The sequence below is a fragment of the Perognathus longimembris genome, chromosome 23 (genome assembly GCF_023159225.1).
Source record: "Perognathus longimembris pacificus isolate PPM17 chromosome 23, ASM2315922v1, whole genome shotgun sequence".
Taxonomy (NCBI): Eukaryota; Metazoa; Chordata; class Mammalia; order Rodentia; family Heteromyidae; genus Perognathus; species Perognathus longimembris.
The window spans coordinates 10818700-10843555 of NC_063183.1; the positions used below are offsets into that span (position 1 = coordinate 10818700).

General features: G+C 47.9%; 1 protein-coding gene across 3 annotated transcripts in view; it reads right to left on the minus strand.

The window, feature by feature from the left end:
• Positions 1-24856, minus strand: part of Snx29 (sorting nexin 29) — a 226508-nt gene that overhangs the window by 89743 nt on the left and 111909 nt on the right. For 2 of the 3 annotated variants that reach the window (XM_048332417.1, XM_048332416.1), the window contains exon 14: positions 22937-23019. In XM_048332417.1, coding sequence (XP_048188374.1) covers positions 22937-23019 — 83 coding nt within the window. Of the gene's footprint in view, positions 1-14165; positions 16975-22936; positions 23020-24856 lie in introns of those variants that run through there. The other variant, XM_048332418.1, reaches the window with a different exon arrangement.

A 24856-nucleotide genomic window follows, 5' to 3' on the forward strand; every position in this document is an offset into this window, starting at 1 on the left:
GCAGGTAATAGTGGAGAACCAAATGGCAAATTGATGAGGTAGTTAATAGAGAGCCTGGTGCAGATGCCGGCTGTGAATGCAGGGCGTGGTAGGAATTATTGGAACATCAGGCCAGCACACTTGACCTTGACTGCAATCAGAAAACTGCCACCCTCTGATGAAGCACAAATAAGATTCTCAATACTTCCTGATTCAATTACTAAGCCTGAGTATCTAAACTTAACAAAAAAATTGGTCAACAAAGACATCTGCCACTCTTATGGGGGATGCCGCACAACTAACAAAGTATGTGTCACATAGTATGCTCATAGGCAACTGGAACCTTCCTTCTCTGCTTTTATTTCTGTGAATGTTTATTTTCTCAGCTGGACCGGGCAGTGCACACCTATAACCTCAGCACTTGGGGCTGACATGGGTAGACCACAAGTCCAATCAGTCTCACAAGTTAATTCAAGTTTGTTTTCTCCAATTATATTAGTTACATGATTCACTTCAGGGGAAAATTCTATTTTTACATTTTTAGGCCCCAGCTGTACACTTGTCAGGTGCCAGTAAATGCAGGAATAGGTCCAGGTATAAGGCCCAACCCAGCCCACGTGATTTATGTCATGGAATCCATTCTCCTAGAGTGCTTACATTCCCTCCATGCCTAGTGTCACTTGTCCTTCCCTTATCAGAAGGCAGGCACCTGTGACAAGTGAGGCTTCAGTACTCACAGCATGAGGGGCTACTGGATGCTGACCACACGCCGGGTGCTTTCTAAGCACCTCAATCCTTGCTACCAGTCTGCAATGAGGGAGCCAATCCACTGTCTCTGGTGATCCACAGAAACGGGAAGTTGGTCCAGACTTGCCATGGGCTGGTGGCTGGCAGAGGTAGGGTGCAACTGCGAAAGGGTACAGCATCCCACCCAAATCACCTGGTGGGAGACTGACGGAGGCAAGAGATCCTGCATAGGGACTGTAAGTCATGCATCACCTCGGCTTGGACTCCCTGGTCCCACCAGCCTCACCACCATGGCCACATGGCGACACGTGTTTACACGCACAGTACGTACACATTGGTGTGCTCTGGCTGGTTTTATTTTTTGTGACACACAGAGGTGCAGAATGTTGTATAGCTGGAGACAGCAGGCACACTACGGAGCGAGCCAGCCCAGCTCTCCGTCACAATCCACACTTTCATCTTCTACTGATTCCAGTTCAAACACCTCCATTATTCCCAGGCTCATACCTATCTGTGCCCATGTGTAAATATATCTGTGTGGACTCCTAAAAACGGAACTGTGGGACCAAATGGGATGTAGATTAATTAAATCTTGGTAACCCACAAGTACCCAGGGAGCATTGTATGAGCCAGCCAGCAACCCCACCTCTGAGGCCTCACCCTCCTCATCTGTCAGAAGCCTCTCCAAGTCTGTTTCAGTTCACTCTTTAAACAACACCCAAGCAAAGGCTTGAACCTGAACTCAGAGGACACAATTGCCTCACCTACGGAATCCGCTGAGACCAGCAAGGAGAAAGACCTCTAGAGGGCTGAAACACTCAAGGAAGCCACAGACCCCAAGCCATCTGGGGACCAGACAGCCAAGGGGTGACAACACAGACACCCCTACCCCACCCCCCGGGTGAAAGAAATGAGAGGCCTGAAGTGGGATACAGCCACTGTATAAGCTGTGCTTCGCAGCAACAGGTTACACCAATAAGGACCTTGAGTGGCATGCAATGCCGGAGACACAAAGCCAGTGCTAGTCTATACAAGATTAAGGACAGGATGATTTTTTTTGTTGTTGTTAAAAGGAAAGGCAAAAAAAAAAATCATGCAATTAATGCTGACAGTTTGAAATGTGCCCCAGTTCAGAGGCTTTCAAGAGAATAGCGTCAAGACTGGAACAGGGGTGCTTATGGCATGGGCAGAAAAAAAGGAAAATTACCATCCCTGAAGCTCAAGGTCATGGCAAAGTCTAATCTTTCAAGAGGAAAAATAAGATAGGCTTAGAAATCATGTTGAAAGCTCACTTCCTTTATGAATTCTTGGGAATGCCACAGGGTCGGGTCACAGTGGAAAGAGAATAGACATCACAAAGAAACACAAGAAGCCTAGATGTGGCCGCCACCTCTAAGGGAACAGAAGAGAAGAACACAGGAAGATGTGCTGACATCGGATGAGCCGAGGCCTGAGCGGCTGTGGTCATGGTCATGGGCAGAACAAGCCCACAAATGAAGCTGTGGCTCCAAATGGTAGAGCACTAGCCTTGAGCACAAACATTCTGGGACAGCACCCAGGCCCGGAGTTCAAGGCCCAGGACTGATACACACACACACACACACACACACACACACACACACACACACACACACGATAATAATAACAATAACAACAACTAAAACAAAAATGAGCAGGGCACAGTTCAAGTGGTTAAGCAAGCTTGAGACCCCACTATGATGCCCCCCACCAAAAATTAAAAATTTACTGTTAGGAGCCTCATAGGACCAGGTACAACTTGGGCTGGCTCCAGCTGCAGACAAGCAGAAAGGAGAAAGGAGAATTCCATCTTAGCCAGCAGAGCCAACACTGGCAGACAGATGGGGTGGCCAGCCAGGACCATACTATATACTAAACAAAGCCCACGAACACCTGGAAGCTGTGTGCTCTTCCCATGTGAGAGAGAGAAATGAGAGAAAGAGCCCTTGACATATTTGGAACAATATGATAATAAATGACAAACCAGAAGCTATTTTAAAATGCCCACAGAAATGTTCTGTGGCCCTAACAACCACCACCATCCCAATCCTAATTACATGGAGAAACCCAGGGTGAGGAGGCTCTGGAGGAAGTATGGGTCAGCAGAATGAAGAGGGGATATCGGGAATGGAAACACAGCAGGCCCAAGGGCTGCCTCTGCCTGCTTGTCTGTAGGTACACCAGAAAAGAGAGGAGAATATTTTAAGTGCTCCCTCCCCATCAGCCTTGGAGGCTCCTTCAGAACCCAGAAGCCATCAGTATGGTTGAAGCAGGACAACAAGAAGAAATATAAATAGCTAAGATATCCATGAAGACATGTTCACATCTTTAGCCATAAAGGAAATTCAAGTTAAAACTACACTAAGACTCCATCTCCAGCTAGAACAACCATCAAGAAAGCAAACAATAGCTGGTACCAGCGGCTCATGCGTATAATCGAACTACTCAGGAGGCTGAGATCTGAAGAAGATCTGAAGATCACAGTTCAAAACCAGACCAGGCAAGAAAGTCTGTGAGACTCTTATCTCCAATAAACTACTCAGAAAAAGCTGAAATGGTTCTGTGGCTCAGGTGGTAGAGAGCTAGTCTTGAACAGAGAGAGGCTCAGGGACAGAGCCCAGGCCCTGGGTTGAAACCTCAGAATTTGGTTTTTTTTTTTGTTTTTTTGGGTTTTTTTTGGCCAGTCCTGGGCCTTGGACTCAGGGCCTGAGCACTGTCCCTGGCTTCTTTTTGCTCAAGGCTAGCACTCTGCCACTTGAGCCACAGCGCCGCTTCTGGCCGTTTTCTGTATATGTGGTGCTGGGGAATCGAACCTAGGGCCTCGTGTATCCATGGCAGGCACTCTTGCCACTAGGCTATATCCCCAGCCCCTCAGAATTTGTTTTTAAAAAAAGGGAAGGAGGGAGGGAGAGAGGGAGGGAGGGAGAGAGGGAGAGAGGGAGGGAGAGGAGGGAGGGAGGGAGGGAGGAGGAGGGAGGGAGGGAGGGAGGGAGGGAGGGAGGGAGGGAGGGAGGGAGGGAGGGAGGAAGGAAAGAAGGAAGGAAGGAAGGAAGGAAAGAAGGAAGGAAAGAAGGAAGGAAGGAAGGAAGGAAGGAAGGAAGGAAGGAAGGAAGGAAGGAAGGAAGGAAGGAAGGAAGGAAATAACAACAGATGTGGGAAAACAAATCTTCAAGCACTGTGGGAATGTAAACTAGTGCAACCACTATGGAAATAAGTATAGAGGCTGCTTAAAAAGCTGAAGATAGGGGCTGGGGATACAGCCTAGCGGCAAGAGTGCCTGCCTCGGATACACGAGGCCCTAGGTTCGATTCCCCAGCACCACATATACAGAAAACGGCCAGAAGCGGCGCTGTGGCTCAAGCGGCAGAGTGCTAGCCTTGAGCGGGAAGAAGCCAGGGACAGTGCTCAGGCCCTGAGTCCAAGGCCCAGGACTGGCCAAAAAAAAAAAAAAAAAAAAAGTCAGAAAAAAAAAAAAAAAGCTGAAGATAGGGCTAGGAGTTTGGCTTAGTGGTAGATTGCTTCCCTAGCGTGCACGAAGCCCTGGGTTCGATTCCTTGATACCACATACAAAGAAAAAGCCAGAAGTGGTGCGGTGGCTCAAGTGGTAGAGTGCCAGCCTTGAATAAAAGAAGCCAGGGACAGTGCCCAGGCCCTGAGTCCAAGCCCAAGACTGGGGAAAAAAAAGAAATTCTGAAGAGAGACCTATCCTATGATCCAGCCATACCATTCTTAAGCATATATCTGAGAGAGAATAAATCAATATATACAAAAGATGCCTGCCCATTCATGATTACTACAGCCCTGTTCACAATAACTGAATGGAGGAATGAGCCAAGCTCATTCAGCTAAGGAATGGGTAAAGAAAATATGATACACACACACACCATGAATGAAACTATGTCATATGCAGGAAAATGGATACAATTGGATAGACTGTGTGTTGAGTGAGATAAGCCAGACTGAAAAAATCCAAATATCACAAGTTCTTGCTCATTGTGAAGTACAGATCTAATTTGTGAAGTATCAACCTAAAATGATTATGATGGTGATGGTAAAGATGATGGTGATAGGCTGGGGATATAGCCTAGTGGCAAGAGTGCCTGCCTCGGATACACGAGGCCCTAGGTTCGATTCCCCAGCACCACATATACAGAAAACGGCCAGAAGCGGCGCTGTGGCTCAAGTGGCAGAGTGCTAGCCTTGAGCGGGAAGAAGCCAGGGACGGTGCCCGGGCCCTGAGTCCAAGGCCCAGGACTGGCCAAAAAAAAAAAAGATGATGGTGATAGTGATGGTGATGATGGTGGTGGTGGTGGTGGTGGTGGTAATGATGATGATGATGGCGAAAGTGATGGTGATGGTGGTAGTGGTAATGATGGTGATGGTAATTAAGGTGATGATGACAACAGTAATGGTAATGGACATTAGTGTGATGGAGGGGCTGTCTAGGAGATCAGTGGAAAGGGGAAGGAAAAGGAGGGACACTGAGGGGTTCTATGTATCAAAGGACATTACTTACACACACACACACACACACACACAGATAGCACAATGAAACCTCAAAATAAAAGTAAAATAAAATAGTGGTTGCTTGGGGCTGGGGATATGGCCTAGTGGCAAGAGCGCTTGCCCCGTATACATGAAGCCTTGGGTTCGATTTCCCAGCACCACATAAACAGAAAATGGCCAGAAGTGGCGCTGTGGCTCAAGTGGTAGAGTGCTAGCCTTGAGCAAAAAGAAGCCAGGGACAGTGCTCAGGCCCTGAGTCCAAGGCCCAGGACTGGCAAAAAAAAAAAAAAAAAAAAAGTAGTGGTTGCTTAAACCCATTCATTTTCCAGGTGATCTGTTAAAGAGAAATCCTTCATAGAAACATTCCACTCAAGTCCTTCCTGGTTCAATGAACATTCCTGCCGTGACTATGTGCCAGTCTTGGTGCTGGACACTACGATTTGGCACCATCCAAGAGACCATTCCCTTCCCTCAAGAGCTTGGGTTCCAGAGGAGAGCGAGAAACACGGATAAGCAAATACATTTTTATATGAACTCATGTGGTACACCACAAAGGAAGCCATAGCAGTGTCCCAAGCATGAAGGGAAATGTCACCCAGGGTCCTGTGTGTGATTTCTGTCTTTGGGGGAGACTCACAGTAACGTGGGGGCAGCTGCACCACCCCGAGCATGAGGAGCTCAGCAGCAGGAAAACATGGGTCTCCTTGCTCCCAGGTATCCCACACATGGCTTCCCGGCCTTCCCCTGCGATGGCATCAAATTCCCCATCACTCCTGCACAACTGTGAGTTTTGAATAAGCACCACATGTGGCTGCCATCACAGCTGCTTTTCCTTTTTAAGAGAGATCCAACACACCTCCCCAGCAGGCTGGAGAAGGAGCCCAATCTAGAGAAAACCATGTCTGGAAACCACTTAGAAGGGGACTGTAAGCCACAAATGAGGCTGAAAATAAAGGAAACACAATTGTGAGCTCCACAAGGAGGCGCACTACAACTCATGGGCCTGCTGCGTGTGTGTAAATGAGCCAGGAGCCCAGGGTCCACCCAGGAAGGGGTGACAGACTGGTGATTCCCTCACTTACTGGCCTCATCTGGGAGAGAAGCTAGGCAAAACTGGACAGTTTCTCTCTCCCACTGACTCTGTTTCATGGGAAAGCAGCAGCAAATAGACTATGGGTCACAGGGAAATTAAGTAAAGGCAGAAAGCCTACAGAGTACACCCTGATTTTAAAAAGTGCAAGGCAAAGATGCCTGTCTTATCCCCCAGGGCCTTTGAACTGCTTTAATTTGCATCCACTCACCTCACGTGCCCATCACTGTCCCTGGCTGGGAGGACTGTGGTAGCGACCGGGTGATCCCTCATCCTGACTCCTCTTTCCATGGTTTAGCTCAGGGACTATCACCAATGGTTCATGACTCTGCAAAGCTTTGCCCTTGTCTGACCATAAAGATCAAACCCTTCCTAGGACTTTCGAGCCCTGGGGGTTCTGGGCGTGCCCTATCCCTAGCCTGAGCTCTAGCAGTACGGGCCTCTCTTCAGCTCCTCCAAGGCCCTGTTCTCATTCCTTCCCTAGGCCTTCTCCACATAGAATGCAAGGCCAACATCATTCTCTTGGCCTTAGTCTCAACACCTCCAGCTCAGAGACGCACCCTGGGGTGCACCCCAGCCAGCCCTGGTCTGGGAAAGGCCTGGGAAGCTACAGATACTGATCATGCCTGCTGTGGGCCTAGGACCATTTTTCTCAGAAAACCACAAACCTGGTCCTTCTGTGCCAGACACAGACACAGAGTACCACCAAGCACTCTGACTTCCAAACCCATCCATGGATTGAGAAACCCCACCACGGGCCCCATGGTGCTCCTTACACACACAGGGGAGGGGAGAACAAACTATCAGCTGCCTGCCCTTGCCTCTGCAGCCACCTCAAGTCCTATGCAATACTCTGCCCTCTGTGTGTCCCAGGGACTGGGACTGTCATCTTTGTGGCCATGAGCATCAGGGACTTATTTTGTCACAGCTACAGAAAGCTGGTGTGGACACATATTACTCACGCGAGCATCCTAGCAACGCCAGGAAGGAGTGGCTCACCACTCCAGGATTTGCCGTAAGATCTCCCCACCCCAGGCAAGCCCTTAGACACCCTTGATGGATCCCCACAATAAGGAGACACTTCCTGATTTCTATAATTTTTTCAATTAAGTGTACTGTTTGGGAACAAATTCTGTAGGAAAAAAAAAACTCAATATCCCCATCACTGTAAGAAAAACACAGCCTCTCAAACACACTTTGAAAGCTTGGATCCTACCTGAGGCCTTAGCCCACAAACTTTATAATTAGATCCCCTAATAAACTGCCACAAGTCTAGAAGGAGGAACGTGACTGTGCTTTTGAAACACAACTGTCATTTCCAATTAAGTAACAATGATACATGGAGAGAAATGTGACACCAGAGTGACACACATCTGTGTCTGAACATTACCAGGAAGCATCCATCCTGTTAACACATGGCCCCGCCCTCCCCTAGGACAGTGCTGGGCAGGTGCAGAGGTTCTGGGCAACACCTTGAAAGGGGGGGACACCCATCAGGGAAGACCACATTCACTGCAGAACTGAAAAGATGAGGTGAGACACCTTCCATTCTGCACATGTGATTACATCAAGGAAAAAATAGCCAGAGAATCGCATCCTCCATCCTCAGAACCCCAGCCTCTACCAGGCCGCCACCAGCTAAATGGATCCACGGCCTCACATGGTGGTCCTCCAGCCTGACATGCTCTCATGCCCAATAGTAAACCCTCGGCCTAGTGCTCACTACTGAATCTGGCAGAGGCAGATCCTCCCAGGGAAAAAGGTAACTCTGGGTAAGAAAGGGGTAGAAAGCGGTAGCAGAAAAGCAATTTGGGGCGGGGGGGGGGGGGGGCTAGGAATATGGCCTAGTGGTAGATGCTGCCTCATATACATGAAGCCCTGGGTTTGATTCCTCAGCACCACATATACAGAAAAAGCCAGAATTGGTGCTGTGGCTCAAGTGGCAGAGTGCTAGCCTTGAGCAAAAAGAAGCCAGGGACAGTGTTCAGGCCCTGAGTTCAAGCCCCAGGACTGGCAAAAAATTCCAGAAAAGCAATGTGGGTTCAGAGGCCAGTGGCACCCAATGCTCAGAAAGCAAGCTGCTCATAGCCAGACCTTGCTCATATGGGTGTATGAAGCCCAGGATTGGGCACACTTGCTAGAGTGTCTGTCATCCTAGCTACAAAAGAAGCTTAAATGGGAAAATCAAGGGCTGGGACAGCTAGGGCAAAAAGATCCAAAAATATGAATATATATATATATATATATTTTTTTTTAAAGCTAAAAGCATGCCTGAAGTGGTAGAGTACCAGCCTAACAGGAAAGACCCCAAGTTCAAACTCAAGTACCAGCAAAGAAAATAAACAGATTCTGAACACAAAATCTCAAATGAAGATAAACAAAACAACAAAAAGTCAAAATACAGAATGAAACTTGCAATGAAACTGTCAGAGCTAGAAACACACCAGGCAGGATTAGCAAGGTACAGTACGGTGCATGTGGGTGCATGGCCGTACCAACACCCTTCTCTCTGGAGACATGCTGACAGTGGTGGCATGAACGTGGACACAGTGGGCAGGTCTAGCCACATCCCTCATGGATGGATGGGTGGATGTCCAGGATATACCTTCCACAGCCCACCCTCCCAGCCCTCAACTCCAAGTGTTGAGGAGGCCTTGTACAATGAACCCATCAACACCTCTGGCTGCCCCCTTCCTTCAATCCAACATTCACATGTGTTAACTGTGGGAGCACAGCCAATAGCTATTTACTTCCTGAGATCTGTGTCAGGTTGGTGTGGAGAGAGCAGAAACAAAAGCAAAGCACACAATCCTGGGAAATAAATATGAAAAGCAGTCCTGGGGCATCTGTGAAACCAGAGCAGCATATATCAAAAAGAAAAAGTGAGACTGTGCTCTAAATCTCTCATGGGCCCCCTCTGGGCAAAAGCAAGTCCTACATGAACAGAAAACTGTACTTTTCCAATCACTTAAATTGATATTTATTTCCAACCCCTCACTTGTTACTATTCAGCCCCCTAAGAGGAGTGTGATTTTCTAAGTCAGAGTCTGTATTCCAAAGACGTATCTACCCAGACCAAACCTATAACCTACATTTTCATCTGCTCTGTACTGGGTTTCAGGATTCTATTTAAAAACACTGGTAAATTTTCCTTTCAATAAAGGAAGTGTAGAGTGAGAGTCCTTCCCCCAGAGGGAGGACTGCCACTTTCCTCTGTTATTTTGAGTCCTACCGCTAGGGAAGAAAGCCCTTTAGAGTACCCGGAGACCGGGCAGGTGGGACCATCACTACAGGTGGGGGGGTCAGGAAGGACAGGGGGTCAGGGGTCTCTATAGAACACCCATCAACCTCCAGCACTGCTCCCACCACAGGCCAAAAATGTACTTAATGCCAAAGTGAAAATGCAGCTTCCTAACCAAGTTTCAAATTGAGTACTGCAGGCCTTGGGGACAGACTGGCACACAGTAAGCAGGGTACTCGGTGCCAGCTGGTCTACTGGGGGACTTTGTGCCAACTCTGGGCCCCATCGGTGAGGAGGAACTCAATAGTTGGAGGCTATCTTCCCCAAAGAGGCGGAGGGAGGGCGGGTCCAGCCACAACCAGGCCATTGCTGAAACAGATGTGCCTTGCAATCCTGCTACTGAGCTCACCAAGCAGGCTTTTCCCAGCACTGCTGGAAGGCGGGCAGATGGGTTTCTAATGAGACAACCTGATTGTCTATTTGAAAAATAAAAGCTATTTTTGCAGCAGGTAAATCACTGCTTGACTCTGTGCCTAAACAGAAAGCCATAAATGTTAAGTGTTGCTCAGGCTTTAAAAACCAGCTCCTGAGTCCAAAGACCAGCTTGGAAAGCCATCTTTCAGGTGACTTGGCGAACACATGGGACAAGCAGAAGCTATATAGCTTTTTCAGTATCTCTGAGTGCTTTTTTTTTTAATTTAAAAATTGTAGTGGAGGAGAATAGAAACTATGGGCCGGAGCCAAGTCTAACCCCAGTTTCTGAGATAACATTTTCCTGGTGCCAGCCACTAGGAAATAAATAACCATAATGGTTATTTATTTTTATAGTAGTCCTTGTAGCAGCAGAGCTAAGCAACTTCGGCAGAGACCTGTCTGACCAACCAAGCCAAAAATATTTACAATCTGTCCCTTGCAGGCTAGGTTGGCCGCAGCCTGCCCTAGAAGGAATGAAGGCAATTCATTTAAGTTAGACAGGGGCCAGCAAGACCAGAATGTGAGGGGCACACAGCCACCCCGGAAAGGGACATAGGAAAGCAAACAGGCTTCAGAGGAAGCCTCGTGGTCATCACAGGCCACCCCCCACCATGGAACCAGTCTATCAGCCTTGCCCCTCTTCAAAAGACTTGGTAAGAGCTGGGCACCAGTGGCTCACGCCTATAATCCTAGCTACTCTGGAGGCTGAGATCTGAGGATCCCCATTCAAAGCCAGCCCAGGAAGAAGAGTCCATGAGACTCTTATCTCCAATAAACTACTCAAAAAAGCCAGAAGTGGGGCTGTAGCTCAAGTGGCAGAGTGTTAGCCTTGAGCATAAAGAGGCTCAGGGACAGCACCCAGGCCCTAAGTTTTACAGGGGTGAAAAAAAAGCTTGGTAAATCCCTGAAGGTCTCCGAGGAGCTCACAAAGACTCCTTATTGATGAAAGGTCACACATCATTTTTCAAAGTAAATGAAGAATATTTATTTGAGGTACAATGTCATCAAAGCACTTGCATATTTGCACAAACTCATTGGGGACCTAGCTGGCCACTGACCCAAGGAACTCAAGCTCTCTTTCCTCTGTTTCTCTCTATATCCAATGTGGACGTAGGTTACATGTGATCTTAGGGCCAAAGCAGGCCTAAACCTTTGAGCTGTCCTCTCCACTTCTGCCATTCATGCACACACGCACCCTAACTGCCTTTACTGAGCACAGACCATGAGCAGGTGCCATTCTGGTGCTCTGGGTGTGGGCACCAGAGACAAGCAGGGATCCTGCCACCATGAAGCTCACAAACCAGAGGAGACTAGGAATGGATCAGAGAAGAAATAAATAAAACTAACTGAATTATGACAAGTGCCATAGAGAACAGAACATGGATAGTGACAGAAGGACCCATCTAGGAGCTGTGTCATGTAAAGACCAGGCTGTCTGAGGACCCAGGGTCTCAGCTCAGCCCCAGCAGTGAGGAGGGGCTCCTGGAATCCTGGAGAGGGGGAAAGTCTAGAGGAGGGAAGGACATGAAGTCAGAGAGGCACCAGAGGCTCCCTCGTGTGGTCACTGGGGTAGACAACTCACACAGCATACAGGGCCTGGTAATTCTGAACTCCCTCTCCACAAGGCCTCAAGAGGATCAAAGCTCTGTGTTCCTGGCTTTCTCCTGTGGACAATGGGGAGGCAGTGCTGAGGTCTGCCCTAGCCCATGGTGGAAGAATTCATATAGCAAGCTCCAGGAACTGCAAAGAGGCAATGTAGATGCCAAAGAGGGGACAAAGGCAGGAAGAAGGCACACACTGCACCAGCAAGAAGCAGGGGCCATGCAGCAGGGCTGGTAAGAAATTTGGATTCTATTTTAATTGTAGAGGCCATTAAGGAGTTGTAAAGTGCTGGGCCATGGTGGCTTGTGCCTGTAATCCTATCTACTCAGGAGGCTGAGATTTGAGGATCGAGGTTCAAAGCCAGCTCAGTCAGTAAAGTCCATGAGACTCTTATCTCCAATTAACCACCAGAAAACCAAAAGTGGAGGTATGGCCCAAAGTGGTAAAGCACTAGCCTTGAGCAAAAAAGCTCAGGACAGCACCCAAGCCCTGAATTCAAACTCTGCGATGGAAGAGATAGGAAGGAATTGAAAGGGGAAAGGAAAAAGGAAAGGGAAAGGAAAGAAGAAGGGAAAGGGAAAGAAAAGGAAAGGGGGAACAGGAAAGGAGAAAAGGAGAAAGAAAAAGGAAAGCCAGGTGGCTGACCATAAAAGACATCAGCCCAAGATATGAGCAGCATTACAAATGTGTAAATGTATCATTATCATCATCTTCTGGGGCTTCGCTCCCTGTCACTGAGTTGAAGGTCATTTGGGTGGGATAAAGGGTCCAAAAAAGAAGGAAGATGGAAAAGCCAAGAAATGGGCTTATTTAACAAGACTGACTCCTACAGAGTTGGTACCTTAACTCTTAAGTCCTGAGGGATGAGAGAGAAAATATAAGGGGGGAAAAAGAACTGGCCGGCCAGACGCCTGTGGCTTACTCCTGTTACCCTAGCTGCTCACAAGGCTGAGATCTGAGGATCATGGCTTGAAGCCAGCTCAGGCAGGAAAAGTCTATGAGATTCTTAGCTCCAATTAACCACCAAAAAGTGGAAGTGGAGCTGTGGTATACCAGCCTTGAATGGAAAAAGCTAAGGGACAGTGCCCAGACTTGAGTTCAAGCCCTAGTACTAAGAGGGAGAGGAAATGGGGAAGGAGGGGGGGAGGGGAGAGGCAGAGAGAAGGAGGGAAAAGAGGGAGAGGCAAAGAGGGAGAGAAGGAGAGGGATTAAGGGAGAGAGGGAGGAGAGAAGAGGGGGAGAGAATCTTGAGGATTCTGAGCATCCTCCAGGTTTCTCTCACCGAGATAGACTGGTACCAGGTCTGAACAGAAGATGGCTGCCAGGCTCTGCCTGCAGATGGAATGGGCTTGCCAGTGGGCTCACTACCAAACAAATGCTGCCAGAACCTACCTATCGGTCCAAGGCACACAAGCTCCCTGGAAACCAAAGCTCCCTTTCTGGAATAAACAGAGCCTGCAGCATATACCCACCCCAGCAGCAGCCAAATATCCATCACACAGTCCTCGGGGCCTCTCTCTCCCTCTCTCCCCTTTAAACTCACAGAATTATGGAAGCCTGAATTTTTAAAAAGTTTACCTTAACACTGCACATTCATTTCCAGGGGGCCATTAAATAGTCATGAACACAGTCTCCTGATTCGTGCTCTCTGCCAGCACACACCTCACTTTGGACCCTCTGCTGGTTTCAGCACCCCAAACTCACAGACAGTTGCAATGCAATTTCTTCTGCACCTTCCTGAGTGGCTTACATATTCATTTTAAACACATATAGTACTTTTCAGGTCTCTAGTATATTGAGCAAGACTGTTCTTTCGCTGATGAAAGTGAGAAGATTAATCATCACCGGGATTGTAAGAAGGAGGGGACAGAGAGCTCATTGGTATGCAAAGAATTTGGTACTTGGGATGAGTTCTCCTCTTGCTAGGATGCCCAAGGATGCTGGCTGGCTTCCCAGGACAAAACACTGAGCTCCACTGCTTTGTCTCTCTGTTGTGGTTAGTTAAGCGTCAGGGGGGCCTCTTCATTAACTTCAGAGAACTACTATGAGCTGCAAGGAGGGTGGAAAGCCTATGTGTGGAAGGGGAGGGGTGCTCTGGAGAAGGCAATGCATTCTTTGACAGATGAGGAGGCTTGCTGAGTTAGGAGAAGACGGTTTAGTCTTTGCTGAAATCCAGTCAGAACCCTACATCAACTCCTCAAATCTCCAATCAATTCAGGGAAGACCTTGAACTTTCTACAATACCCCTACCCTGCCACTGCCACTTGTAACCAGGCTGACTCTGATGCTCACCAACTTTGTAACATACCTAGAAGCAAGCACCAAAAGATGCTTTATTTTTTTCTTTTGTCCGTTGAGGGGCTTGAACTCAGGGCCTGAGTGGTGTCCCTGAGTTTTTGTGCTCAAAGCTAGCACTCTACCACTTTAAGCCACTGTTCTACTACCAGTTTTCTGGTGGCTAATTAGAGATAAGAGTCTCATGGACTTTCCTGCCCCAGGTGGCTTTGAACCGCAATCCTCCAGGTCTCAACCTCCTCAGTAGCTAGGATTACAGCCATGAGCCACCAGCACTTGGCCTTCCTTTATTGTGTTTTGTTTTGTTTTTTAAATCACCTTCCTCCACACAATGCTTTGCTGAATGGTTCAGCTAAAATTCAGGGGGGAAAAGGAGAGGTCACTCGGTGGGCACTGTTGGAGGGGGGGACTGACTCAGGAACAGGAGTGTGGCCCTGAGAAAACAAGCCACCCCCTCTGAGGGCTCCATATAGTCTCCAAGGAGGGGTGAAGACGATGGAGCACTATTAACAGAGATGCTAGGGGTGGAACAGGACCAGGCCAGTCAAGTGACAGTGACTATGACTTTATCACAAACAGGGTAAGTGCTCACTTTCTCCAAGTTCAAGCCACCAAGCTCAGGCCAGGCTTGGCAGCACACACTTGTAATCCCAGCACTCAGAAGACTAAGGCAGGAGGATCATGACTTCAAGATGAGCATGAGCTGCAGAGTGAGACTCTACTAAGAGAGAGGGGGTAAAAAAAAGAATCACCAAGATGAAGCTCAAGAAGCTTGAGCTTGATGGGTGGCCCCCAGAGGCCAAGATGTCCACCTGGTCATTCTTTGGCCATGAACAAGATGGAGTTCTGATTTCTCGTGTCCCCATTCTCCCCTCCCTACTCAGCCCTCCTCAGCTTGTCAGTGATAAGCTTGCATTTTTCTTCAGAAGTATCTGTGATACTACAGCACGCCTCCCAGAAAACGCTGAGTAGAATAAAGGAGGAACAAACCCTCAACCCACGATTCATATATGGGCAAGAGCTACAAACTATTCAGGGCGCGAAAATTAATCTGCTCCCTTGCCAGCGCAGAGAGAGGCTGAGCATCGAGGCCGACTGTAATGAAAACGCACTTAATGTGTACGGCACATATTGATTCTGTTTTAGAAGCTGCAGCCCGCCACCCCCTTCTCCTATAAAACCTGACCATCCCACTCAGCTGCTATTCTTATCCCTCGCTCATTTGCGTAATTTTCACACTGCAGAATATAGCTAGCCTAAGAATATTTTTTATAATTACACCCATCACAGGAACTGCCAGTATCTAATGAAGGATAATTTCAGCTATTATAAGAAGCTTAAAAGATCATTTTCATGAATAATTCGTAATATGAATCATTAAATTCAAATTGTCAGAAATTTAAAAAAAAAAAAAAGAACAGAAAAAAATATTTTAGGTGCCTAAAAGTCACCATCCCTTTAAAGGCAGAATGCAGTTTCTGACGTGCACAGAAACCACACAGACAGGCAGCCTGGGAGGGAAGAAACACCCAAGTCAGCTCACATCACTTCCCCTTTCCAGCCTTTCACCAGGTCCTCCACCTGAGGATAACCCCCAAATGTCTCTCCAGCTACCTCACCACGCAAGCACCCTGAATCCCAGATTCCAGTGCTCCGGTCACCCTTCCTGTCGAAAAGAAAAACTTCCTGGAGACGAAACAAAGCTATACTAGAGGCAAAAACAATGCTTAAAGTGATGGACCTCTTGGTAAACTATTTGAGCACCTAGATTCAGCCACACCTGCACCTCAGACTTCTCAGTTCTAGATGACAGTACATGTCCTTGTTGCCTACCTGCCCAGTGTGGAAGAGAGTTATTACTAACATAAGCTGCAGGCCTCAGCACACCTCCACAGCAGCTGACTCATAGTTATCATGGTTGATATGGGCCAAGCCAGTGAGACAGAACACTCAGCAGAGGGCACTACAGAGGCTGGGCAGGTATAGGTGTAGGGATGTGTGTGTGTATGTGTGTGTGTGTGTGTGTATGTGTGTGTGTGCATGGGTGTGTGCGTGCGCATGCTAGAAGAAGGGGAGGAACAGTGACTTCCGAGATGGCTGGAGCCACCTCATATTGATTCCATTTTAGAAGCTGCAGCTCAGGTGTGCCACACTGCGGGGCGGTGGCAGAGCCCCCAAGACCACTCTTTCTGGGTACAACACATATTTCCAAAGAGAATTGTCGTGGGTCCCACATTATAACTACCGATATGATGTCTCACAATGCACATGTTTTCAGTCTGAGGAGCAACGTTTCACGTTAAACAGAGAGAAGAGTGAAGAATGGTTCAGACCAAACACAAAACACCATCAGACATCCTAAACCAAATTCCACATCTCTAGGAGATCCTTGCACAGCTCCAAGGGGGGCAGCAGAAATGGCCACAATCTGGCTCTTGTTAAATGGAACCAAGGAGGAGCTTCAGATTTGAGATCATGGAATACATGAAGGAGCAGTATGACATCATCTCCATCACTACAGACAGCAGTGTGCTCAATGGGGCATTTAACTTCAGGCCACCCCTGAGGGCTGAGAAACTGGACAGTCAGAGCAGAGATGATCTCTGCAGACACAGGTGGCAGTGGCCTCCATACACTTTCACCTTCACCTTTCCCACCTGGCTACGTGGACACATGGGGGAGGGGCTTACACAATGATGTCCCCTGAAAACCTGAAACCACCTAGTTACCATTGGTAGAGAACCATTTCCAGATTATGACCCCAATATTGGTACCAGAGAGAATGATGGAGCTCTTGAAGTAAGCTCAGGAGGAAAGTTGTGACTCTCAAGACACTTGCAGCTACCACAAGATGAGAGATTGTGGGTTAGCGAGCCTTTTTCTTAAAGGAAAGCATTTGGGGTCTCTGTTGGAACCCCTAAACTTGTCCACACTGGCCAGACCTAATGAACAGATGTGGATGTGTTCCAATAAAACTGCCTTTATTAAACAGGTGACATGTCCACCGGCCATTTGGCACAGACTATGACCCCCAACAGGGGTTGTAGAACAGGCACAGGTGTTTGTGTAGTACAGTGCCGTGTCCACATACATAGGTCAATGAACTGGTGAGACAGAGGGGCAGTAATGAGATTATTAACATCCCTACACTGCTGAACTTGTTATAGTGTATGTGCGACTCATTTTTAAAATTCCGATAAAATGTTCAATCATAACAATATTCGAAGTACAAGCTATCTAGTGGCTGCTTGCAGGAAATTGGGTCTCTGTAATATATGCAACCAGTATTTTTACCACTGCACCTAACAAGCAGATCCTTCCATAATACATATTTAATTGGATGTCAACTGTCATGTAAAGAACTCTCCAGCTAGAAAATGTCCAAAAAAGATGGCAATAATAACAACACATGAGAAACCAAGAAAAGAAAAAATTCTCCTCTCCCAAGGAAAAGCCAAGTAGCTTCAAACTTCAGCTCCCCAGCCAGGAAACAACATCACCTAGGGAGGGCGGGGCAGGCCTTCCCCAAATGACAGGACCACTGAGCAGCACACCAGGACTTGGGCCTGGGTCTGAGTCAAGTTCCCTTGGCACTGAAGAAGAGACCGAGGCCAGTAGTAAGTCCAACCCTTCATGCCACAGGGGACCAAAGGCAACTGGACACCAGAGTGCCTCAACACAAAGACAAGGTGGACATCTACTTCACCCAAGTGGGGGTGAGTGATTGCTGGAGGCCTCGCAGGGTTGAGTAAGGAGTCTTCCATACCTCCCGTTGAAAATGCCTCAGGGACTGCTGCCACCAGCCACGCCAGCACCCTCCTCTGGAGCACCTCAACAGGAGAGCAGCCACTGACTGCAAACCTGGTAGGAGTGGCAACAGTCTTCTAAGAGCCATTCTTTCTTCCTAAACCAGACATCCATCTTGGGCTGGACACTGGACCAGCTGGGAAGAGAAGAGATTCTGTGCTTCCCAGAATCCCTTGCAGTGAGCTATGGCCCACATGACTGTGAGGTAGGCAAACTGCAGAAGAAAAGATCAGTGAAATTCAAAACTTTGCAACAGAACTAACCAAGCTGGAAGAGAAAAGGTCTGAAGAAAGGGGGAAGAAGCAGGTAATGTGTTCAAGCTCAGACTGCTAGCAAAGGCAGCGCTAGAACTTTCTGGGCTAAAATCTGCATTCTAAACCTACACCACCGTTAATGCCTCCCAGTGTGAGCAGCATAAAGAATGCTAGCCTGTCTTCTCTGGAAAGAGGTCTTTATGGCCAGACAGTGGCAGGAAGTAGCAGTAGAACTTCCTGCCATCTGGGCCCACTGCATGACCATGGCTTGATTTCCCTCTTGAGATTCTTATCAATTATTTGCTGTTTTATTGTACCATCAGCTTTCTTTTTAGACATTAAAAAAAAAAAGTTAGGCACCAGTGGCTTATGCCTGTAATCCTAGATACTTAGGAGGCTGAGATCTGAGGATCACAGTTCAAAGTCGGCCCAGGAAGAAAAGTGAGACTCTTATCTCCAATTAGCCACTCAAAAAACCAGAAGTAGGGGCTGGGGATATAGCCTAGCGGCAAGAGTGCCTGCCTCGGATACACGAGGCCCTAGGTTCGATTCCCCAGCACCACATATACAGAAAACGGCCAGAGGCGGCGCTGTGGCTCAAGTGGCAGAGTGCTAGCCTTGAGCGGGAAGAAGCCAGGGACAGTGCTCAGGCCCTGAGTCCAAGGCCCACGACTGGCAAAAAAAAAAAAAAAAAAAAAAAAAAAACAGAAGTAGAGCTGTGGTTCAAGTGGTAGAGCACTAGTCTTGAGTACAAAGAGGCTCAGGGACAATGCCCAGGCCCTGAGTTCAAGCCCCACGACCAACAAAAATAAATAAATAAATAAATAAATAGCCTGTGTGTCACGGGGAAGAGGGGCAGGGGTCACCAAGTAGAGAACTTTTACCCCTAGAGCACTGGTGTGCAGCAGCAGAGCCCCAGAGCTGTCTGGAAGGATGTGGTCCTAAGCAGTGACAAGGCGGAAGGGTTTACAAACAATTCCTACTCTCCTTTGTCACTTGACTCTCATTTTTTCTCTTTTCTTTCCTTCTTTCTTTCTCTCTCTCATGTTCTTGTCTGTCTATTGCTATTATTTTGAGAAAGGGCCTTGCTATGTAACCAGGAGCTGGCTTCAAACTCCCAATCCTCCTGCCTCAGCCTTTGGAATACAGGGATTACAGGCATGAGCCTGTAATCTAGCCTCTTTCTTTTTTTTTCTTTCTGCCAGTCCTGGGGCTTGAACTCAGGGCCTGAGCACTGTCCCTGGCTTCCTGTTGCCCAAGGCTAGCACTCTAGCACTTGAGCCACAGCTTCACTTCCAGCTTTTTCTGTATATGTAGTGCTGAGGAACCAAACCCAGGGCTTCATGCATGCTAGGCAAGCACTCTACCACTAAGCCACATCCTGGCTCCTAGCCTCTTTCTTTTTAACTCTCTACAATGAATATAGCTCTCTTTTAACAAGGAAACTAAGCACAAGATATTTTCCAACAGTGCAGTTGAACAATGACTGCAAGGCAGGCAGTGCTGAGCCTGGAGGCGGCCATGGCATGTGGCTCCAAATCCTTTATTCTACCCAGAAGGCAATAGGAGCAGAGAGGCCAGGTCACACAACTGTGCAGGCATGCTGCTCCAGACTGCAGTGGAGGTACAAGCACTCAGCTGATGGCATGTTAATGAGACAAGCCAGATGCAAATGAGGGCGAGAGTAATTAAAGGCAGAGCAAAGCATGGTCTAATTGGCTCCACCTGAAGAAAGGAGGGTGTTTTTTGAGAGATCGTGTTCCTAAAAACATGAGATGACAGGAGAGCATGGGAGAGGGATGAGGGTAATGAGAAGTTTGGCAAGGCAAGAAAGTGTGGGCATAGCCCACCCCTAGAACACCTTACAGCCTGGAACTTGGTAACTTGGGGGGATAGGTGGATTGCGGATGGGGCTGGTAACAGAAGGGGTAATGCTGGTCAAGATGCATTATACTCATAAGTTGACATGTTGAACCCAGACCCTTTCGTACAACTATTTAAAAAGCCAATTTAGGGCTGGGGATATGGCCTAGTGGCAAGAGTGCTTGCCTCATATACATGAGGCCCTGGGTTCGATTCCCCAGCACCACATATACAGAAAATGGCCGGAAGTGGTGCTGTGGCTCAAGTGGCAGAGTGCTAGCCTTGAGCGGGAAGAGGCCAGGGACAGTGCTTAGGCCCTGAGTCCAAGGCCCAGGACTGGCAAAAAAAAAAAAAAAGCTAATTTAATAAAATAAATAACCAGCACACAAACAGAAGGTCTTGGAGGCAGGGCTCGGCAGTGGAGTACCTACTCAACAAGCACAGGACCCTAAGTTCAAACCCTAGTACTACCCCACCCTGAAGAACTAAGTCAGTCCCTACTTGCATGGAGTTTACATCCTGGTACCTATTTCTTGAGTATGTCAATAAAGGAAGGAAGAAACTAGAATTTTAAAGTATAAACTAGGCAGCAATACCAAAGCTCTAGACGAGACCAAATGGGAGAAAAGGGAAAGCAGGAATGGCTTGCCAAAGTGAAGAGAAGGCACGGCCCTCAGAAGGAGGAGGGAGATGTCCTCCGAAGTGCAAAGAACAGGAGCAAGACCACCAGGCAGGGACGCAACCCAGCCCAGGGGCCAGCTGCATCTCTGTACAGGCTTCCTATTGCCATTCAGGCCAAGGAGAAGAAAAGGTTTAGACATGCCACTCCTGGCCAATGTACAAGCCATCATTAACCACTCAAGCAAAGCAAAATGACCAGTTGCCTTAGGAAAGCTGTAATTAGAAACTTAAAACAGAGCACTTTCCAAAACCAAAGTGGCATTTAACAAAAACAAGCCACCTGTCAGCTCCCAGGAAGGAGAGGAGCTGGGAAACAGAGGAGAGGCTGATTGACAAACCCCAGGGCGATAATCACAATGCTGAGCTGAGCCTCCAGGAAGACAAGGATAAATACACGGCTGGCCTGGGCCTGGGAGGAGGGAGCTGCAGCACTCCGGATGCTCCCGTGCTCCCCTTTGGTTCCAGGGCCTTTGTTTCCCAGCAAACAATAAAAAGGAAAGGAAGCAAGCAGGGTGAATAGATACTGGGTATTTGCAAGTGATTGTTTCTGCCATAGTTTAGGAGAAGGAGTGTCCTGATTGGGGTGGGATGGAGTTGAGCAAATACAACCTTACCCTTCCCAGCAGTTACCAGACATGTGGGCCATGGGCCATGCCTGGTCCAGAGCCAGGAACTAGATTACCCCCCCACACACACACACACCTAACCATGACTTTTGGTGATGGCACACAACAGGGGGAGGGAGTGCCTTCAGCAATGCCCTCACCCCTTCCCACATGATTTCTACTACCCTTACCACCACCCCTAAAAATAGCAGGGACTACTGGCCATCTACACTATATCCACTGTCCTTCCTTAGATACTGATGAGGCTACCCCACTTTCAGTCCTGCTTTGTAATTGGGGGAAGTAACAGTAAGAAGTCATTGGGGAAGAGGAATCTGAAAGTTTCCTTCAAGGAAGCTTACTCTTCTTAAAGCTTCAAACCCTCAGCTAATTCAGCTGTGAACTGCACTCAGCTCCTTTTACCTACTGGAAATACAGATGTGATGGCAGAGTACTAGCCTGACACAGGTAACATGAGGCAAGCACATTAAGGCTAAAAGATATGCAAAGAGACTAACAGGGCCAAGAGAAGCAGCTTGAGCCCCCAGTGGCCACAGGACTCTCATCCAGCCTTGGACTGCATTGTCAACTTCCACAGAAAAGCACCACAGAGGCCTCTATTTCTGGGGGCTTCTTGTTATGTGGTACTGGATTTTGAATTCAGGACCCTATACTGGCTAGGCAGGTGCTCCATCACTTGAGCCTCATCTCCAAAACAGCCTTTTTGAATTGGTTATTTTGGAAACTGCTCAGGTACACACTTGGACCAGAATTTGCCTATTTTAGGTTTCCCATCATAGCTAGGGTAGCTGGCATGCCCTATCAGGCTGTCTCTTTTATTGAGATGAAGCCTTATGGACTCTTCTGCCCAAGCTGTTCTTGAACTACCTACCATCTTCCTATTTTCAGCCTAAGGGAACAGGATTGCAGGAATACACTCCCCTTCTCAAGCCACTGTATTGCAAAGTATATTGTTTCTACCATGCATCTTCTATGAGTCTAGGGACATTTTGAAAATGCCTACTTTGAGAACCACAGCTCCTTGGGGGTGGAGATAGTGGGGTTCGGGGAGAACTGGTGGAGAAGAGAGGCTCTCCCTTCACTGAGGCTGCTGGGAAGACTAACCCTGCAGGAAGAGCACATTGTTGAAAATGAGGTGGCACATGGAGGCACAAGGGAGGCCAGGCACATCCCTCCTCAACTCCACAACCATGACCTAGTATTAGTAGCTGTAAATCTGCCCTCGCAGGAGCGTCTACACCCTGAAATCAGCACACTTAGAGCCTTTCACCTCAAAGAGCTGGTTGTTAGACAATCACAGACACATCACTGCCAATACTGGGGAAGAACAGAGCTGAGGAATGAAAGAAATCAATGCCTGGTAATAATGTTTTTGAGCTGTTGGATCAAACCATGCCTGAGTGCACAAACTCCTAGATATCTAACATTCTGCTGGTTGTAGCCTGGCTCAATGTGACTTTACCCACAAGGCTCACCATCATGCCAGCCTCAAGACTAGGAACACAAGTTGATATGACTGCTGCTGAAAGTCTAGCAAACTGTATAATATGCTTTCACTTGGTGAGAATCCTGGGTGGCACAAGGCTCCTTCATCTGAACAGGTGCTGGCCAGGAGCAGCTTGAGTGTCCACTGTGGCCAGGCCCAGGGCTCAACGGAAATGCTGTGTCCCACCCCCCCACCCCACCCCCACCCCCCCCACCCCCGCCACATCCCCACCCTTGACACCCCTCCCCAGCTCCGGCTGGCCCTCACCTTCAGCTGTTTGGCCTTCTCTTTTCAGCATCTGGACAGCTCCAACATATTTCTTCAGCTGGACTTTGAGCACTTCATTTTCTCTGCAGGTACAAGAATGTTGAAAAACAGATTTAAAAATTGAGAACTTGAACCCAAACTAGGGAAGGGAATCTGTGTAAAGAAAAACACAATTTGCATGATGGAAACAAGTAACCTATTCTTGTTTTCAGAGATCATGGAAAAAGGCTATGTCATCAAGGGCATGTTTGTGGAATGCCTTCAAAAACTATCCTTTCAAGATGGGGGTATGCCCAACTGGTCCCACAAACCCAGAATAATGACACATGCTATGCCTGGACTGCCTGAATCCACCCACCTGCTATGTGTCTTCTCTCTCCATTCACAGAAGCACATACATTAAGCACTGTGCTTAATATTCACCTTGGGAAATTCTCTTATTACTTCACCAATTGCTCTGTGTATTAAACAGCATTTGCCAGGGATTGTGTCCAGTGTTTATATAAGCACCACACTAAACCCTCCCAGGAATTAACACAACTCCCATTTTACAGAAGAGGAACCTGAGGCACAGGGGAAAGAAACAAGCAGGTAGGGAGGCGCATGCTAGTCATCTCTGCTACTTGTGACTTAGTGAGTGAGTGAGTTCAAGGTCAGATCTGGCCAAGAGAGCAAAACTCTATCTCAAAAGCATGGAAAGGAAAGGATGCCACTAGGAACACAACTCATGTGGTAGAGTATGTGCCTAACAGATTTTAGACTTTGTGTTCGATCCCCAGAACCATTAAAAGAAAAAAGGTGGCTGACCACCTCCACATCTACCCTACATAGAGTTGTATAGTGGAGCACAGAACCCAGCCTCAGCAGGGACAAGAGCCATCCTCCTGAGTCCATTCCCCAGGGACACTGGCTGAGGATGGTGCCAGGGGACGAGGGAGCGTCCATGCAGAGTGGTCGCCACATAGCTTAGATGTCACCGTGCACACTCATCCGCCCATCCCTCCCTCCACACAAAGCTGGAGTCACTGGTAATATTCTCCTCAATGTGCAGGGATAGGTTACACAGTCAGGGTCTCTGAACAAGGTCCCATGGCCAAGGCCACCAGTAGGACAACTGCCAAGTCCAAGGTCTCAGCCCCAAAGCCCTCCAGCGCTTTCCTCTGCCTCTCCGGGAACATGGTCTTGGTGTCTCCTCAGCTATACTGTAAAGAGGTGCCTCGTTCATACTCTGTTTCTAATCCCCCCCCCACTTCCCACCCAGAGGATCAAGTGTCTTTCAACATGCTGTCCTGTTTTTTCTTTGTCTGCAATCAAAAGAGCCCAAAACTATGATTATAAAAAAATAAATAAATAAGAGATCATTGAGAAATAATCAGAATGCATATAAGGAGGAATGTGAAAATTAATTGAAAGCCTTAAACCTTGAAATAAACCGCATTACTGTTGCTGAAACATCTTTCACACTCCTTTACCATCTTCTGTTTTAAAGAAAGCCTTTTTCTTTTGTCGACTGCTCACTCCCCTCACTCCTTCCTTGCCTGCTCCTCCCTCTCCCTCCCACCCACCCACATTTCCACCTCACACAGTGACCAACAGAAACAGCCAGGTGAGTGCATGCCAGACCCTCTGCCATGATCAATTTGCTGCTATGGAGGTCGCTGTACGTGTGACTTTTCACCATAGACTGAGTGGTCTCACCAAACAGCTCACCACAGGAGGCCCCTGATGCAGGCGGCAATGCCAGTTCTTGCTGTTGATTATACCACACATTTACTGAGCTGACAACCTAGGTCACTCATCTCTCGAGGAGATTATTGTCTCAGATATTTGCTACAGAAACAAAATACTGACTGGTACCTCCTCCTAACCCTAAAGGTTAAAAAATAAATACAACTCAGCGTGTCATTAGCCCAAAAAGAA